General features: G+C 37.0%; 1 protein-coding gene across 3 annotated transcripts in view; it reads left to right on the forward strand.

Moving 5' to 3' along the window:
* wasf1 (WASP family member 1) overlaps nucleotides 1–21,018 on the forward strand; it is a 554,848-nt gene that overhangs the window by 309,946 nt on the left and 223,884 nt on the right. For all 3 annotated transcript variants that reach the window (XM_051925241.1, XM_051925242.1, XM_051925243.1), the window contains exon 3: nucleotides 4,341–4,500. In XM_051925241.1, the coding sequence (XP_051781201.1) occupies nucleotides 4,368–4,500 (133 nt within the window). In that variant the 5' untranslated portion in view covers nucleotides 4,341–4,367. The remainder of the gene's footprint in view (nucleotides 1–4,340; nucleotides 4,501–21,018) is intronic.

The following is a 21,018-nucleotide window of genomic DNA, read 5'->3' on the forward strand; positions in this document are numbered from 1 at the left end:
ATTTGCGAGGAATTCAGAACTACTTCTCAGCTACTAAAGTCCACTATTCAGTGTGTTTGGCCACTAACAAGTCTTATTAAAGATTCTGGATTTGATTGTCTCACATATTTGGGGATAATGAATGTTGGTGGCAATGCATTGCAGCTGCTGTTTAAAAGAGCCAAGGAAGGAAGAAGACAGGCCTTACAACACCTGCCCAGACAGATTCTAAGGGTCATTTTTATTAGTATTTTTCTTGTTAACGAAAACTAAGAACAACATGTCATTGCTGAAAAAAATGATCTTTTCATTAACTAAACAAAAATAAAAATGAAAAAATGTCCAAAAGATAAAATAAAACAAAAGTGAAACTATTTTTGGGAATTTTTACCACATTTATTGTATATTAATATATATGTGATTATATTATTTTAAACCCTGTGGCCACAAACAAGAGCATTGATTTGTACTCTTGTGCAAGTACCCTGCCTGAAGCTACTCAAAATTCATGGATTTCATTGGTCATTTTCAGCTATTAGTCAGTTTTCCCCACAAAACCTGAGATCAAATACTGAAGTCTTCTCACTTGCCAAAAGATGTACAGTATGTTGTGAGTTTCAATGACTATAATTGACTGTCAGTTTCAAATGTCCTGCCAGTTATTAGCAAGTGGTAGTTTTTATCAAACTTCAAGAAGAAGGTCCTTAAAGAACATGCTACCCCTTCATTTGGTAGATACAGCTAAGTAGAGTCATGAAAGATTTGTAAATAGCTCGAGTGGCCACCCTGGCTTCAAATTTTTTCAGTATTTCGACTGGGAAACAAACAACAGGGTTGTTAATATTTGTATGCCAAGGACGGTATGAATTTCAACTATAGGCATCAATGTCCTGTACCTCCAATTTATGAAAACTTGTGGCTATAAGTATTTGCTTACTAGCTGAAGCTGACAGATATGCAACACGAATGTATACATTTTCAGTGAGTCAAACAAAACTAATAGATGTGACAAATAATAAATATTAATTGCTGAAAATTTTAATAAAACAAAGAATTGAATAAAAGCTAAAATTACAACAAAGAAACCCCAAAAACTAAATAAAATCTAAAACATTGAATGAAAAAGTAAATAAAGCTAAAACAAAAAAAGTCATACAATTTGAAAAGTACTGATTACAATACTGTATGTATCCATTCTCCTCATTTTAAATCTACCTCCAATAACAAAGTCCAGAATTTCTTATAACAAACTTAAATACCACAATGCATGTACTTGGTTAGATGTAGCAGTACTACTGTAAAACTTTTGGTTTTATCTTACTTCCACAATAAGCATTGTTTTGTACGTTTCCCTCAATTTGTTTTTAGTATCAAGTGTCCAAAGAGGTGATTTTAAAAATCCCTATAAAATATTTATAATGCTGCTTCACTTGTTTTTTTTGTTCACAAAATTCTCACTTCCATTAGATTATGTTAAGCTGACATGGAAATTATGCTACAGAATGTTTCAGTGCCAAAATGTGTTAGACTGCCTTGTGGGTTTAAACATTGAAGGCACCTGGAAACTGACTTCCAGACCTCAAGGGAGGTGACATTAACAGAACATCACAGAAGCTTTTATACATTCTTGTTACAATAACAGAAGGATATTAATGCATTTTTCTAAATAAGTGAAGGTACTCATTTGCATTCCTTGCTCTTTATCTGCAGTTAATTGAAACACAGTGTAGACAAAGTGCTTTAGTGTAATGGATTTCTGAATATGAACTGGTTTTCAGACTGAAAAAATAGCTGCTCAAAGCACATTCTTAATTCATAGATTGCTCTCTGGTGAAAGCTTTTAAATACTGATCCAAACTGAATGCAGTGGCAATAGTACCTCACTGTATTTATCTCAATAAGTTATATGTTGACAAAAAATAAGTTATATTGATGATACAATGATTGCAGGTGTCTCTTCCATGTTTTCTTCCCATTGATCGGTGCTTTGTATAGTATTTCAGTTTTTGCTTAAGGTTAATCTTAAAAATAGTAATTTGCAAAGGTGGAAATATAAATTACAATTAATATGGGGTGGATATAGTTGAATATTGTTAAGTTATGCAAGAAACCAAAGGAAACTGACTTTGTTCTGCAGCCATTATAAGGTTTGTGCCAATCAGAACTCATTAACCCTAAGGCATTTCAAATGTGCTTAAAGAATCCATTCTTTCAACCTTCCATTTTCTGAACCTGCTGTCTAAGTCTGTTTGACTGCTACCCATGGGGAATTGCCTTCACACTCTGGGCCACCCAGTCACAAAACATAAAAGCACTTAAATAACCTTAAAGGTGCTAATGGACACAATGATATGTCTTTGGGATATGAATTGAAATACGTTTAGGATAGTTTTAGGTAGCAGCACTGCTTGCTACATCACTCTGCCTTCACAAGTTTTATTACTTTGAAAAAAGTAAACAAACACCAAACTGTACCAAATAAAAACAGAAATAAATATGTAAAGAAAACATTTAAATATTATTACGTCCACTTATAACCAGTAGTAGAGTACTTTAGAATACTAATTAGGTTGGGAAATTGTGTTGTTCAAGGTACTGACAGTTTTAGAGTCCTGATCGGACAGTAGGAAAACAGTGTTTTAAGTATTTCTTGCATATATAGAGTAACAAACAGACACAAAGAGATGAAGGATCTTAGGGGCATCTAGAAGGGGTAACCCCCATTATTCAAAGAAAACTCTGGTAAAGCGCTTTAAAAAGAAAAGAATCATTGTAACAATGCAAATCTTCAGAGCAGACTAGTTAGGATTATAGGATTATATTATTTTAGTATATTATAGGATTATTATTGTCAGCAAAATTCTTACTGACACGTACTAATCAACATGCAACACCTCACCACTCTCATATACTGTGATTAGTAAGATAATAGACTTACCTCAAAACATCTGTCTTGCTTATCTGAAAAATCTCAGAACACAGATTACTGAAATAAAATCTATGTGTCATACATACAAGTATACAGTATACTGCAGTAGGTTAATTGGTGATTTTAAATTGGGACTGTATAAGCGGGCCTTACAATCAACAGGTAGGATAGCCAGCAGAGGCTTCTGCAGAGATTAATGTTTGGTGAATTTCCATCTCTAATTTACCCTGCTGAGAATATGTTTGTGTATTACTGTGAAGTATTGCACCCTGTTATGAATTGTCTCTGACTATGTGATCTTTTGTCCTAGGGTAGGTACAGGTTTTACACAATCCTGAACTGGATAAGCATGTATTAAAAATGTTGAAGGAAAACATTACATACTTCATACAAGGGTTGCCCAGAAAACGTTGCTTTCTTGATAGTCATTTTATAGAACTGTTGGAGCATACTCTAAGGATAACTTGATATAATTAATTACTACATGGCTCTAGAGAGTGATGTCACATGTTGCATGTTGGTTAGACATGCAAGTAATAATTTCAGTGTACTCGACATGAGACAAGAATGCTACCTCTGCTAATACTGCTACAGCATTTGTTCATGCCTTGCACTTAATGCTGTTACCATAGGTCCTACATCTCTGCAACTCTTAACTGAATTAAATAGCTTTGAAAGGGTTTAGGTTACATTAAGATTTTTAATAAAAGGTCACTAAAATAAACCATTGTAAAATTATGTTTCAAAAGCAGCTGTTCTTACATTTGCTTTGTCTTGTTTTCAAGAATTATTTAAAGGTATCCAAAGCTTTTCATCCCTGTGTGTGCTAGATTCCTTTCAGACACTTATGTACACTTTTAAGTTATTTATTTTACTAAAGCTGTTTCTTAGTCGAAATTCCATTTTAAGAACTTAAAATAATGAAATTCTTCAGGACAGATTTCATCTCATACTTTGAAACTGAGGAAGAAAAAAAAGCTTAGGTGTTTCTTTGCGGTCGCTCCCTGTCTTTGCAATATAAATTAATCTGCCTTTGCTACACTGTGTTTCCATACTCCAGCTAAACAATGAATTTGTAGGTTCAGAAGAATGACACTCTGCATGCAGTATTTGGTGAAGTAAAAAAATAATCCATGCTACTGGGATAATTCATTTTTCTAAAATATTACCATCACTACTAATCAGTAAATGTTTTTAGATTCAGCATTTTTAAAGATATTTGGTACAAGTTAAAGCAGTGGGATCTTGAATATATGATAATTCAAGAGAATGCCAGCAGTGAAATTTGATCAGAAATGTAAGAAATCATTCAGATGCACCACAGGCAGGCATGAGAAAGGCCACAGCTGCCTTAAAGTCTGTGGCAGCTTGTATGAAACATATTATATAAATTTCAAATAAATATGTATAAGCTCTTGGTTTCTCTTCTCAGGTACCCAGCTTTTAGACTGACAGAAAAATGCCGTTAGTGAAGAGAAACATTGAACCACGGCACTTGTGTCACACAGCACTGCCCCAGGGCATCAAGAATGAACTGGAATGCGTGACAAATTTCTCGCTGGCAAATATTATAAGACAGCTGAGCAGTCTGAGTGAGTATGCTGATTTACAATTTTCTTGTTTATTTTATTTTGAATGCTTTATTCAGATGTCAAAAAGTTTCAGAATTAAAAAAAATATTTTTATAATGAATGCTTATTTTAAGTACTTAACATATCCAAATATTTCCATACCCAATTAATCTAAAACCGGTCCTATCTGTTCAAGGACTCCCAATGCCCCATAAAAATATGCCCCTCTATCCAGCACTAAGATCTGAGCTATGCATGAAGCCTTATGATCTCCTCAGTATTATCTGACTTTCAGAGAAGTCAACAATTGCTCTTTAGATGCAGTCAGTACCACAAAGTAACCCTATTCCAGGCCAGCCAGGTTTGTCACTCTCCCGAAGACTGGCCTGTTCATTTATTTTTAGCTTTCTACTTGGTCTGCTTATGATACTTTCTTAATTATTATATTTTCTAATTCACTTGACTTTTGTGTGCTTTATTATGCCCTCATTGGTATACAGTACTGTATTATGTTAAGTCCTATTTCAGACTGTTTCTTGTCTAACACGATGCCTGATTATGATTGTTATTTTTTTTGGTGTTAGTTTTTTAGTTTCTGTAAACATTGCAGTTTTGTGTTTGTTCTGTTTATTAGTTTAAATCCGTTGAGTGTTTGTTTTGCAATGGTTCTTGGGCTAATGCGTTCAGATTGTGCACCACACTTTCTTAGACACGGCCTCTATTCTGAACTTTCATTCAAGCACATAAAGATAATGGGGTCTACCATAATACAAATGCCAAAGCTTTCAGCAAATAAAGAACATTGTTTAAAGGTGTACTTTCAAGTTCATAACTGTTTGGTAATAGCCAATGTAGAAATTATTGTTGTTTATCCACTTTGGTCAAGATACAGTTTGGTTCATCACTGATCTAGCAAAGGAGATGTCTGTCTAGGTCATTCAGCTGGTTATAGTGTTTACAGAACCACCATTACATTTATTCCTTCCATATGAGAGTTGTAAGAACTGGTCAAAGGTAGTTTGAGTGCTTGATCATTCAGCCACAACTCTTTCATTTTATCTCCTCTATGCTGTCCCTCCTTTCAAGGTCAGTTTGAAATGAATACAGATAGTCTAGTGATCATTGGTACTAAAGTAAGTTTTAAGCTTATGATCAGAAAACATCCCTCACACAGCAATAGAAGTTTCTTTGCATAAACATCATGCCCCTATGTAATAGTTGCTTCAGATTTCAGGTGCATCTAAAACGTATCCATTCACAACAATAATTGCCTCTGAATGCATATTTAGTAATTTACCAGCCAAAACAAATAATTTCATATTTGGCTGAAACCAAAAATACGCCGAAAGCTTATTAAGTCACTGCACAAACTAAAAAAACACTGTGACATCTTTAACAGTATTAGTCAGTCAGTCATTTTCCAACCCGCTATTATCAGCCAAAAATTAAGGATAAAATGGAAAGGTCACTTCAGTTGAACAATCGCTTTTAGCCATGGGAAACAAAAGCTGGTTCTTTTCTGTCAAACCTGAAAGAAAGATGTGGTTTTCTCCAAATGTATAGTCTGAAGTTAATCCAAAAAGGAATATTTGTTTTAAATAGTTTTGATCAGCACTGAAACTGCTTTACACAATAGGTAACCTACTGTCATGCTGTTTTGTGCATCTGCGGCAGAGAGGAGACAAGACATCCCGATACACTAGCTCCACAGCTGAACCTGTTGTGCACAAACACCTTCAAGTGTGGAAAAATGCCATAAACAAATAACTTGCTATTTGTTAAAAAACTTAATAAAAATACAGTATTTTGATAATTTGTTGCAGAGGTTGGTAACCAAAATGAAAATAATTCACTGTATCTGAATACAATTCTAAACTTTTCTCAATTAAATAAATCTGCATATTGTTTGTAAGTAAGTATACTTGTAAGTGTGTGGAGGTATGATTTGCACATTAAATCTGACTTCACATCAAAGCTTATAGTAATATGTCATTGAGGAAATTCCAGCATTGCTCTGTTGAAAACTGTTGAAATCCAAACAGATATTCTATCAAAGGACATGCTACACAGATAATGTTAAAATGACATTAAATATTTGAATTGAAGCTCAGTATCTCAGAAGCTCAAATATTAGGCCCTTTAAACAACCTGTGATCAGTATGTGAGTTTATTCACAATGTTTGTTTTCTCTTAAATATTTATTCTTTTTCTAATTAAGAAAATTGTCTTTCAAAATGCATAAGGAATTTATTCAGGGGGTTCTGTTTTTTTGAGAAACATACAAATTATTTTAATATAACAAAGTAACAGAGTAAAGAAATGGAAATCAGTAATAATGTAAAATAAATAGTTCAAATAGTTTTGGTATATCATATACAACTTGTAATCAATGTATGATTATTAGAAAATGCTCAAACCTCTGTTGAAAGCTGAGCTGATTTGTGAACATGGACGTTTCAGTTTCATACAGGAAATGTGAAAATCAATTCAAAATAACTATGCTAAATTTAAAATAAAAACCATCCATATAAAGGTACATTTTCTTCTTTTTAAAGAGTAATGCTTCTGCATTCATCACTAATGTTTAAGTTGAGAATCACATTATTTATTTCCAAAGATTTTCTGTCAAAAAACTAGATAGTCACACTGTATATAGACTTTTGTTTGAAAAGTAATAGAATTTTCCAAGCAAGAAGCACACGCCAAGTCCTTTTTGAAAACTGAGAAAATGTAATCAATTGCTTATCAAAAATGAATGCCACTCAAACATGCCTCATATCTGTATATCTGTATAAAAGAGATGAATAGCAAAATTACCATTGTTGAATTGCCACTTAAAATGTATCTGTGACAACATAGCTGCCACACAGTGTATAGAGTTTTAAGTGTAACGATTGTTGTTCACAAATCAGGCATGCAAACGCAAAGTAGGCCTGGCCCTAGAACTCAAAAAAAGGCCTGTGGATTGTAAATCCCAAATGGAAGAGACTGCCCATAGAAACCCCTTGCCCCAAGAACAGAATAGAGTTTCTTATAATAATACAATTTAATCAAAAAGGTGTCCCAAAAACCTAAAACTGAAAGAGATTTCAAAATGGCTCTTAAGAGTTTATGAAATGTTAAGAGGCAGAATCAAAAACCAATGGCAAAGCAATTTGCCCCAACCACAAAAAAAAGGAGAAAGGAAAATAGTCAAGATAGAGATCTTACATATTCTCAGTATGAGCAGCACAGGAATGAAGAAATAATTAGCACAAACATGATCTAATGCTTTAGCACTAGACAGGAATTTTTGGACTTTAAATCGACCAAGGGCATTCATAGCATCAAAGGACCCTGTCCCTTTGGTAAAACATATTAGGAGCAAACAAAGGGTAAACTCAATTAAAATACTTGGTAATAACACAGTAACTTGAAAAACAAAACACAATTTGAAAATATCAAATCACAGAACTCCACTTTCATTTCTGATTTTTGTCATTTTGTCTACTCTGACGGGTTAATGGGATTAGGTCTCCTAAATCTAAGCAGAGATGTACTGATGTCCAGGTGATAGCCTAATACAAGTATTCAGTATTTTCAAAGGCATTGATAAAGTTTTCACAACAAATGTTTACATTTAAAGAGTGAATCATAAGAGGTGCAGTTAAGATGGAATCCAAGAATTAGTTCCCAACACAAAGAGGATCACAGGAATATAGAACAAACTACAGAGTCATTAGGTGGCCACTTATACACAAGGTGCTCTGTCATAGGGACAGTGTCATATTTCAAACTAATTTGTTTATGTTTCAAAAAACTCACAAGTCAATCAAAGCCAATAGTGGTATTTTCATATGCCCAAGGTCTCCAAATAAATCATAGTTTTCAATGTTGTTTGCTCTCTTTAATTATTAAAATATGTGATTTGCACACATACAGTTAGGTCCATAAATATTTGGACAGAGACAACTTTTTTCTAATTTTGGTTCTGTACATTACCACAATGAATTTTAAATGAAACAACTCAGATGCAGTTGAAATGCAGACTTTCAGCTTTAATTCAGTGGGGTGAACAAAACAATTGCATAAAAATGTGAGGCAACTAAAGCATTTTTTTAACACAATCCCTTCATTTCAGGGGCTCAAAAGTAATTGGACAAATGAAATAACTGGAAATAAAATGTTCATTTCTAATACTTGGTTGAAAACCCTTTGCTGGCAATGACAGCCTGAAGTCTTGAACTCATGGACATCACCAGATGCTAGATTTCCTCCTTTTTAATGCTCTGCCAGGCCTTTACTGCAGCGGATTTCAGTTGCTGTTTGTTTGTGGGCCTTTCTGTCTGAAGTTTAGTCTTCAACAAGTGAAATGCATGCTCAATTGGGTCAAGATCAGGTGACTGACTTGGCCATTCAAGAATTTTCCACTTCTTTGCTTTAATAAACTCCTGGGTTGCTTTGGCTGTATGTTTTCGGTCATCGTCCATCTGTATCATGAAACGCCGCCCAATCAATTTGACTGCATTTAGGTGGAACACCTCAGAATTCATTCGGCTGCTTTTGTCCTGTGTCACATCATCAATAAACACTAGTGTCCCAGTGCCACTGGCAGCCATGCACACCCAAGCCATCACACTGCCTCCACCGTGTTTTACAGATGATGTGGTATGCTTTGGATAATGAGCTGTTCCACGCCTTCTCCATACTTTTTTCTTGCCATCATTCTAGTAGAGCTTGATCTTGGTTTCATCTGTCCAAAGAATGTTTTTCCAGAACTGTGCTGGCTTTTTTAGATGTTCTTTAGCAAAGTCCAATCTAGCCTTTCTATTCTGAGGCTTATGAGTGGCTTGCACCTTGCAGTGCACCCTCTGTATTTACTTTCATGCAGTCTTCTCTTTATGGTAGACTTGGATATCGAAACGCCTACCCCCTGGAGAGTGTTGTTCACTTGATTGGCTGTTGTGAAGGGGTTTCTCTTCACCATGGAAATGATTCTGCGATCATCCACCACTGTTGTCTTTCGTGGACGTCCAAGTCTTTTTGCGTTGCTGAGTTCACCAGTGCTTGCTTTCTTTCTCAGGATATACCAAACTGTAGATTTTGCCACTTGTAATATTGTAGCAATTTCTCGAATGGGTTTTTTCTGTTTTCACAGCTTAAGGATGGCTCCTTTCACCGCATGTTGTCTGTTCACAGCAAAATCTTCCACATGCAAGCACCACACCTCAAATCAACTCCAGGCCTTTTATCTGCTTAATTGATAATGACATAACGACGGACTTGCCCACACCTGCCCATGAAATAGCCTTTGAGTCAATTGCCCAATTACTTTTGAGCCCCTGAAATGAAGGGATTGTGTTAAAAAAATGCTTTAGTTGCCTCACATTTTTATGCAATAGTTTTGTTCACCTGACTGAATTAAAGCTGAAAGTCTGCACTTCAACTGCATCTGAGTTGTTTCATTTAAAATTCATTGTGGTAATGTACAAAACCAAAATTAAAAAAAAGTTGTCTCTGTCCAAATATTTATGGACCTAACTGTATATGCTGAGGCAAGCAGGGCGTCACAGCTGAGTGAATCTGCTTTTATCAAAGATCCCCCTACATCCAGCCACATACAGTGAAAGGCTCATTACCACTGGAGAGCTGAGTTTCATATCTTTCCAATGCTCTATAGTTGTGTATAATTGGCCATTTTCACTACATGTCACAACTGTGCATAAGAGGCAGGAAATATATTGCTTGTGTAACAGCTCATCTTGATGCACCATTATACAAAACGCTTAAGTTAGATTCTGATCAAACTTTTAACTCTAAAGAGAAAGAGGCATTTGCTGTAGGACTCGATGCTATGCTTGACTTGTAAGTATTTCTCATACTATAACTTTTGAAGCATCATAGTGTGCAATTTTATGGTTTAAACCTCAAGGGTTCAATTACCATATCCAGACATTCTCTCTAGGTTAGTTTTCTAAGCCATGCTCTTTCTATTTCAGCTTAGAGTACAGGCAATGTTTCTTACCATACTGACGAGTACTGTTATGCTGTACCTGTACCTCTTGGAGGTTTGATATAAGTCCTGCCCCGCACCCAGGGCTGCTAGAAAAAACATTGTCCCCGCCCAGTAACTCGGCACTGAAGGAATGTGGCATGAAAATATACACATGTACTTAGTTAATTCCTGACATGTAATGCAAGAAAAAAACAACAAAATAAATAAAAATACATTGAGCTTCTGTGGGGCAACTGCAGCAGAAGGCAAGAGAAGTTGTGTAAATTGCAGCACATAAACCTCAATCTAGTGTACAAAATGTAAGGTTTCTCTGTGTCTAGTGGTAAACAGAAGTTGTATCAATGACTGGCATGAAAAAAAATTTGAAAATAAAAGTTTGGATGGGGCGGCATGGTGGCGCAGTGGGTAGCGCTGCTGCCTCGCAGTTGGGAGACCTGGGGACCTGGGTTCACTTCCCGGGTCCACCCTGCGTGGAGTTTGCATGTTCTCCCCCGTGTCTGCGTGGGTTTCCTCCGGGCGCTCCGGTTTCCTCCCACAGTCCAAAGACATGCAGGTCAGGTGGATTGGCGATTCTGAATTGGCCCTAGTGTGTGCTTGGTGTGTGGGTGTGTTTGTGTGTGTCCTGCGGTGGGTTGGCACCCTGCCCGGGATTGGTTCCTGCCTTGTGCCCTGTGTTGGCTGGGATTGGCTCCAGCAGACCCCTGTGACCCTGTGTTCGGATTCAGCGGGTTGGATAATGGATGGATGGAAGTTTGGATGAGTATGTAATTGTACTGCATAGTTACAAATTGTTTACTTGGTGCTTCAGAGTGATATGTGTTTGTGTATATATGTATGTACTAGCAAAATACCCGCGCTTTGCAGCGGAGAAGTAGTGTGTTAAAGAGGTTATGAAAAAGTAAAGGAAACATTTTAAAAATAACGTAACATGATTGTCAATGTAATTGTGTTGTCATTGTTATGAGTGTTGCTGTCATATATATATATATATATATATATATATATATATATATATATATATATATCCATCCATCCATCCATTTTCCAACCCGCTGAATCCGAACACAGGGTCACGGGGGTCTGCTGGAGCCAATCCCAGCCAACACAGGGCACAAGGCAGGAAACAATCCTGGGTTTTTATCTTTATTTTATTTTATTGTAGAATCAACTCCTATCTGCGCACACCAGGGCGGCCGTGGGCGGATGCGTATGGTGTATTCACTCCACGTTATCGTGCATTGCGCTGTCACTGGTATTTTGATAAAAGAATTTGAACAACATATAAGAAGCGTATAAATTATTAAACAGTAAAACATTAACATTTAAGAAGTAAAGTTACATTAAGTACTACTGCAGTGCCTTCGGGTATACCTCATTTTTTGTTTGCCCATACATGCTTAAATGTATACATTTTTTGGTGCACCTACCCGAGAACACGCGACATATAACCAAGCGTGGGAGAAGCATGGATTTTAAACACGCGTTGAGTTCATCTGCTGGTCTCCCTCGTGGAATAACTGGTAATGTTTGACTAAAATCTACAGCGAGTAAAACGACATTACCTCCTATTTGTTTTTTTTTTTACGATCTCTGAGATCTTGCTTTTTTCGGTTCAAGGCTTCATAAGCTCTTTTATGTTCTATGGTGTACTTATCCCAACCCATCATCTTTGAATGTTGCAAGACTTTCGCCTTGTATGTAGATCGGTGTAATTACATTCATTGCATTCCTAGTCTGAATCACAATCTGATTGTATGGGTGGTTACCTGGCACTGTAGGGTTGCCACCCGTCCTTTAAAATACGGAATTGTCCCGTATTTGAGAATGAAATTGCGCGTCCCGTTTTGAATCAATACGGGACGGGATTTGTCCCGTATTTTTTTTATCATTTTTTTTAAAGCAGCACCTCATGCAAATCATCCCACACGCATTTTATGAAGATGCCTCCTTTCCTACTTTTGATTGAGTAATACTTGATGTCATCGTTAGTTTGATTGGTCTTTTTAACTGTCCAGTGAGGAGGGCGGGTCTTTTAAGTAGAGTCTGCAAACTGTTGGCACTGGGATGTGGCACCCGCTGTAGTATGCGTCCCTTATTTTTTTGTATTAAAAGTGGTAACCCTACCTGGCAGGTAACACTTATGTTTGGTCATGAAGTCGTCTAAAATCCGCCACGTGCCCTCTTTTAATTGTGAGAAGCAGATATATATAGCCAAATTCTCGCGCTTCGTTGCGGCGAAGTACTGCTTTTAATTTTTTAAGAAGAAAATAAAACCTTTTTAAACGGATCGAAAATATACCAATAACAATTTGTTAAGGATCTGTTTTTTTGTGAACCTCGCTTTTCACAGCTGTCCCGCTACGGCGTGTGTTTCGTTTATTTGACAGTATGTAGATCGTGGTAATTAAATTCATGGCATTCGTTTTCTGAATCACAATCTGACTGTATGGATGGTTACCTGCCAGGTTACGCTTGTGGTTGGTCAGGAAGTCGCCTTACATCCGCCACGTACCCTCTTTCTGTTCCCAGAAGCTGATCATAGAATGGTTTTAATAGTTTACTTTCAAATAATGCAAAGAGTATGCGACACGTGTTTCTCCTTAATTCTGGGCTCATCAGGCATACACACTCACTGCATCCCCTCTCGAGAATCGAATATCGTCAGCGCCAGAGTTGAAGCCCCTAACGTTGCGGTCAGCAAGTGGGCTAACATCCGCCATGTGCCGTCTTTCAGTTGCGAGAAGCAGATCATAGAATGGTTGAAACTGTTGCCCCTAACGTTGCGCTACGGCGTGTGGTTCGTTTATACCTCGTGTCTTCTCATTAAACTTTTATCTCGCGAATATGTTATTGCAATCCGCAGCGGGAGCATTTCTATAAACTTAATTTAAACTTACGTTTTACACCGTGCTTTGTTTCCCTTATGAACATGCTTGTATGCTTCACTCGCTCCCTTCTCAATTGTTTAATGAATTTTTTGTTCTTCGCTATTTGCGGCTCCTCCTTCATTTGTCCCTACTGCGTTCACAGTCTTTTCATGCGATTACGTGGGAGGCGTGATGACGTGATACTCAACTCCTCCTCCCACGGCCATCGAGCTGCCGTCCATTACAGTATATTGTGAAAAAAGAGGTTCCAGTTATGACCATTACGCATTGAATTTCGAAATGAAACCTGCCTAACTTTTGTAAGTAAGCTGTAAGGAATGAGCCTGCCAAATTTCAGCCTTCCACCTACACGGGAAGTTGGAGAATTAGTGATGAGTGAGTCAGTCAGTCAGTGAGTGAGTGAATCAGTCAGTGAGGGCTTTGCCTTTTATTATTATAGATATGTATCTTGCTAAAAATTAAATAAAAATAAAACTGCAGCTGCAGTACTTGTTTTAAGAGATCATGTGCAGTGTTTCCAAAAAGGGACACAATGTTTCAAAAAGGAGGACACCTTTTGCCAAATAGTATAATTTTGCAGTGCTGTAGAATATGACATCTAAACTTGGTACAAAGGTAGTTGTCAGACTGTGACACAAAAGAAAATTGATTACAATGTTGTACAGAGTTTGGATGAGATACAAGATTGACAAAATTTTGTCCTGGTAAATCATACAAATTGTCCAAGCATTGGTAGATAAGCAAATGTTCAGTTACGTTTTGGGAATGATCCTTATACTGTATAAGTCATATTATCTTCATTTTTAAAAAGTATTTATTATGAATTGCTCCATTTTGAATGCTGTGTAATCTCCTTGATGTAAAACACACCGATCTTTTAGCAGACATCTAAAGTCAGCAGATCTTATTAGCAGATAACTAACTGTATGTGTGTGTTTGTGGCAAGGAGATTTTTAGGCAATTTAATTAAGTGACAGACGGAACAACTCACGCTGTTCCGCCAACCCCACCAAGACTTTCCTTATTCTTAATCAGTCTGTATCCATTTGGCTTTTCCTGAATCCTGACAGATACATTTATCATTGTCATGATAAATGCATTACTATTTATATCTTCTAAACTGTAACAACCCTTAGTTATTTCAATGAATGGCTTGTAAGTGTGAGTGTAATTTCTAAAGGAATTAAAATGCATTGGACTATCTCTTCATAGTATTAGATAAATAGCTTTTTTTTTTGTATGCTCAAAATACTTTTGTTCTTAAATGCAAAACTGGTTGTAATTTTAAAAAATTATTTATCATTCCTGTTTGTATAATAATTTTCAGTATTAATTTTATATATACAGTAATATATATATATATATACACCTTTAGAAATAACATTCATCCTGTAAATGCGAGACATTAATGTACCTCTAACCCCGTCCATTTGCTACACTGAAACAACCATACATAGACTATGCTAATGAACCTCGAACCTTTATAAATAACATTCATCCTGTAAATGCGAGACATTAATGTACCTCTAACCCCGTCCATTTGCTACACTGAAACAACCATACATAGACTATGCTAATGAACCTCGAACCTCAATCACGACCTTCACTGACTGGTAGAGCAGCCTCCCTCTTGACATATCGTGCTCCGTTCTGCAGCTGTGTGCACAAAAAGAATCCTGTGTATTTCTGCACCTCTCCCCTGTACTCTGGGTTTGGGAAAGGCATAAGGCACCAGCATCTGAGTAGGTCCCAACTATTACTTGGCACATGATTGCTGTCACAATGAATAGTATATGCCATATGAAAAAATTGAGGTGCCAGCCACCACTTGCAGTACCATCACGTCTGCCAAAGCTACTTTGCCACAAAATAAACCAATCATGGGTTGACCCAGGCCACTGAGCCATGACGTTTGTCAGCCTCATCATGGCATCAGGGATGACATGTATTAATGGAATGCAAATGCTTACAGTTAAGAAAAGCAGCCTCATTCTTGCTAGGTTCCCTTATTGCCATACGAGGGCAGTAAAGCACTCCAATTATGTTTGGAAACCTGGACACGTAAATGCTAAAACATAAATCCCACTTATGCTTTCTTCTCACTGGATCCTTGTCCAGAACCACAAAAATTATGGATTTATTTTAAAATTTAAGTCCTTCTTTTGGGAAAAATAACTTTTTCCTCAAGTTTCAGTTCAATTGTAATTCAAATTTGTTACTTCTAAAGATGTACTATTCCATATATCCAATTTCTGAAGCCAGTTTTTCCATGTCAGGGTTACAGGGTGATAGAGCCTATCCTGACAGCATCAGGAGTAAAGCATATCCATACCTTTTTTGTACATCGGCTATTGCAGGAAATACTTTTGAACACACCCACACTCCTATTTATTTTTTTTTTATTCCATTCCCTTAGTAATACGTATTTTCAGCTGATTACAAGGATGATTCCCTCCATTTCTGCTTAGTTAGATAACCTAATTAAGCTTGGCAGAAGTGACCTTTTCAAATTTAATTAAAAAAAAAACAATTTTAATGTACAGAATAGTTGAAATATATCTAATAAATGTGAAATAGCTTCAGAAGGTCTAGATAATTATTTTTAGAATGATAGAAAAATGCAAATCAAAAACTAGCATGCTTCTGATCTTTGTGAGGGTTTTGTGAGATTGCATTATGAGTAAGAATGAGATTTTTAATAAAAAAAACCACGAGAATTAAAAATCTCACTTGCTGGTTTGATATTGCTTTCCTGGTGGCTCAATGGCTAGTGCTTCATTCTCAATGGGTTTGAATGCAGGGCTAGTTCACTGTCTGTGTAGAGTTTGCTTGTTCTTCCAGTGTCTGTGTGAGTTTTTTTTTTCTGGTACCTTTATTTTCCTCCCATGTTCAAAAAACATTTAGCTTAGATTAATTGGAACCTCCAAATTGACTAACATGAGTTTGTGTCAATGTATGTATATGTGTATATATATATATATATATATATATATATATATATATATATCATCTTATAGCACTGATTCTGCCTTGCAGTGGATGCCTCTAGGATAGCCTCTGGGCACTATGGCTCAAAAAACAGTTAAACAGATCTGGTGACTGGAAGGAGGAGGTCTCTGGTTGTCCTCTTTAAGCACTTTATGGATGTAGAGTAATCCCTCGCTGTATCGCGCTTCGACTTTCGCGGCTTCACTCTATCGCGGATTTTATATGTAAGCATATCTAAATATATAACGCGGATTTTTCGCTGCTTCGCGGGTTTCTGCAGACAATGTGTCTTTTTACTTCTGGTACAAGCATTCTCAGTTGGTTTGCCCAGTTGATTTCATACAAGGGACGCTATTGGGAGATGGCTGAGAAGCTACCCAATCAGAGCATGCAGTTAAGTTCCTGTGTGCTGATTGGCTTAGCGACGGAGCACCGAATTCAATTCCGCTGCATTAACCAGGAAGTCTCGTCTCGTTCATTCAGCATCAACGTGTTTCGCTGTGTAAAGAGTTAACTTTTGTGCTCTTTTTTGTTTATCTTTGTGCATAGTCAAGCCCTTTGTTATGGCTCCAAAACGATCTGCTCCTGCTTCAGGGGCCGTGTCCAAGCGCAAACGGAAGATGCTAACGATTGCCGAAAATGTAAAAGTTTTGGTTATGTTGAAGGCAGGGAACAGCTACACTGCTGTAGGGCACCATTATGGCATCAATGAGTCCACGATTCTTTTTATTTAAAAAGGAGGGAAAAGCATATAAGATCTACGGCCACATTGTCCTTTAACCAGGGTGCAAACCGAGTTGTAAGTGGATGTAATAAGGCGGTAGTCCGGATGGAATCTGCTTTAGGGATTTGGATTGAAGACTGCCGGAAGAAGAATGGCGGTGCTACACAGTCACCTGAAGAGGCTCCTTTAGAAGAGCTGTAAGCTCTCCTTTGTTATGCAGTAAAATTAAACTCATCGTTATCGGACAAGTCGTTGTGTCATTGTTGGTGAGTAACCAAAATTAATTTTCTACGTTCAGTACTTATTACATGTACATAGTTTAGTGTCACTGTACACACATTTTAATGTATACAATTTTTCTTGCATTGTACGTATTTATTGATGGTGGCCTGTCTGTCGTAATGGCTGTAACATATGTGATATCGGAGACGTTCGATATCTTTAAAATAATATACAGGTTTTACTGTATATAAACAGTGTGTTTACATATATCATTTCAACGAATCTTACCTAATATCTAAGAGAATACAAAGGGTTTATGCTGTATAATTGTGCAGGAAATGTTTATAATAGTGTGGGAGAGTTTATAAGGGCTTAAAATATATAAAAATAACCATATAACCATATGCTTTTTACTTTGTGGATTTTCACCTTTCACGGGGGGTTCTGGAACGCAACCCCCGCGATCGAGGAGGGATTACTGTATAGCCAATATACAAGTTTCTCCTCCCAGGATGACTGCCAACCTAAGCATTATTTGAATGTTGAAGTATTGGCGGTCTATGTGACATTTATGCAAATTACAGATTTTCCATTTTTTTAACCTCTCTAAGAGGCTCACATATCATGACAAGGGTGATAGGTAGTGACCTATTGCAGGACAATGAACACAGTTGGGATGAAGGGATGTGTACCTTATCAATTGCCCTAATAAATTTAGAAATCTGGATTATTATTTATAATCTGTTTAGCCAATATACTATGTGTGGGAAAACCACAAAAATACACACATACTTAACAAATCATCAACAGGTATATAATTTAGAGGGGCAAACAGTAACACTGAAAAGTTTGATGGGCTTTAAATAAGATATGGCAGTGTGCACTGGGCTTGCTGTAATGAGCATTTAATGTAGAATGTATTGACAATTTACCATCACACAAAAATCATTTGTCCATCAGGGTCCTATAGTCACAAAGTGAGCTGATAGTGGCTGACATGATGTTTTCCTCATATTGTGGATAGGGCACATCTTGATGCATTCAAGCCCAGGCATTTACACTGTGGTAACTAAAGCTGGGCAGCCATAAACCCATGAGGCCTATGTTACAGAGGCACTCCTTAGCACATTCAGCTGCTTTGCATAGTCAGCAAGATTTGCACAAAAGGCAGATGGAATGTAATGATGTGGCTGCTGTCTGAAAGTTCAGCTGATGTCACCAGGAAGCGTACCACTTACAGCTGCTTAGAGATTGTTACTGCACGCAATTCTCTCTTGCGCAAAATATTAAGGAGTTTCTCTTCAGTGCCTATGTAACCTAGGCATCTTGGGTTTGCAGCTGGCCAGCAGCAATTGTGGCAAAATACCAAATGTCCAGACTGACACAAATTGTGCTGTAGCCCACCTACTCCACAACAAAACACATGACTTCTGTTTTTTGCATATTAACAGATGGGATATGATGAGGCTGAAGAATGCCCATCAGATTATTGTACAAATGGGGTAATGAAACTGGAGGGCCTACTGAGTTAAAGTCTTAATGACTCTTTCCACAAAAGCATTAGTGCCCGTTTTATAGTATCCTGCATTCATAATTTTTCCAGGCACAAAAAGACCTACAAGAACGAGGCAGAAGTTTCCTCAGTTTTCCTACTCATGATATTTGATTGACAGTGGATGCCAAAGCTCCCATAGGTTTTGGTGGTGGAAGTAAACTTTAGAAATATGTTAAAATGTTATCAAATTAAATATGGATACTAATTGTATGTAGAAGAACAAAGAAAAGATCAAATGCATTCTTCCAAAAAATGTCAAGTATCTAATACATTTAAAATGTTACTTTTTTCTGCTTATAAATCCATCCATCCATCCATCCATCCATTTTCCAACCCGCTGAATCCGAACACAGGGTCACGGGGGTCTGCTGTTTCAGTTTATTCTTATTCAGTGCTCCACAAAACAAATCTCATAAAACTGACACTTCAATTCAAAACAGTAATAGAATCATTCATAACCATAAAACAATTGCACACAAAATTTCGCTGGTTTCTTTAAATGTGCAGTAATAGTTGTCACGGTGTGACATCATGGTGATTCTGTCATACATGTGGAAGTGACATTGTTTTGAGGTGTGAGGGAACTATTCAATTAGAAGATACTAAATAAACGCAGTGGTGTCCCTCAGTAGCAGGCTCCTATTTACACCTAAACAAAGATGAATTGAAACCTGCTGTAGAGATGCTGAAATTAAGTACCTGCATTTGATATATGGTTTCTGCAAGTATAGGAAAACAACAAAATAGCCATGAACAGAACAGATAAACCCTAAAATTAAAGCATGAACACAGACCACAATGACATAAAGCCAGTGGGTTTAGCAAAACATCTTAAGCACTAGTACAGTTTTTTTTTTATCCTGATTACAGAACTCAGACAACTTGGCTTGAGACTAGATTGTATCTGCTACCAAATGTGTGCTCCTGGAAGGAGGTGGAAATGTGCATGGCAATGGGCACTGATGAAATAGATTCCATTGTGATCCTTTAAACCATAGCTGTACAATAGACTCAATTATCTGATCACCAGGAAAGAGTAAATGAAGATACCGCTATCAAAACTATTTAATGGAAAATAATTCAGACATAACATTTTGAGACCAGCTTATTCTTATTCAGAGTTGTTGTTGAGCTGGTTAATATAGCATATGTTTTTCACACTCAGTAGACATCCCGCCTGCACTTCAGAACAGATAGTCCACCTGAAGCTAAGCCTGTTTGTGTCGGACCAGTACTTGTATGGGAGGCCAACCAGAAAAGCTTGGGTTTTCCCTGTTCGAAGTGTTGGTGAGGACAGCAGGGTACACTTACCCTGTGGTCTATGTGTGGAACCCAGTGCCCCAGTGCAGTGATGGGAACACTGTACTGAAAAAATGGTGCCTTCTCCAGATGAGATGTGAAACTGAGGTCCTGATTCACTTAAAGATCATGTGTACCTTTCAGAAAGAGTAGGGTGTCTCACAGTGTCCTGGCTAAACTGTTCATCATGGCCTCATCCATTCTGGCCAACTAATCATTCCCTGTCTCTAATGGGCTTTCTTTCTCACCCCTTCACTAACTAATAGCTAATATCTGGCGAGCATACTGACACAAAAATGGCTGCCGTTGCATCATCCAGGTGGATACTGCACAGTGGTGGTAGTTGAAGTGTCTCCCCATTGCCTTTGTAAAGTGCTTTATAAATGTAATTATTATTATTAGATTTCTCCAAAAATACAAATAGACATGATCATAAGGGTAATTTAGACATGACTGTTGACCTAACATGCATATCACTGGGGTATGGGAGGAAAATCAAAGTACCTTTTGACAAGCCTGGAGATAACATTTATACTCCAAGAAAATGTCAGTTGTATGTGGGAGTCAAATTCCTGACTCTGGATCTACAAGATGGCATTGCTAACCACTCTACTACTATTTATTTAAAAAGAGATCCAATAATCTTGGCTGAAATTAATAAAATGATTTGAGGACTAACAAGCTAAGTAATCAGCTAATTTTGAGTACCAATGAATCAATCCATTAAATAAAAGCATATACTGATGTGAATATGCAATTGAATACACAAGAAAAGAGTGCTATTTTCTATAGTTTCATATACTGTAGTCTATTGAATTAAAATATCTATGACAGTACAGGCTCTTTTACATAATGTATTACCATTCAG

The sequence above is a fragment of the Erpetoichthys calabaricus genome, chromosome 3 (genome assembly GCF_900747795.2).
Source record: "Erpetoichthys calabaricus chromosome 3, fErpCal1.3, whole genome shotgun sequence".
In the NCBI taxonomy this organism is placed as follows: domain Eukaryota; kingdom Metazoa; phylum Chordata; class Cladistia; order Polypteriformes; family Polypteridae; genus Erpetoichthys; species Erpetoichthys calabaricus.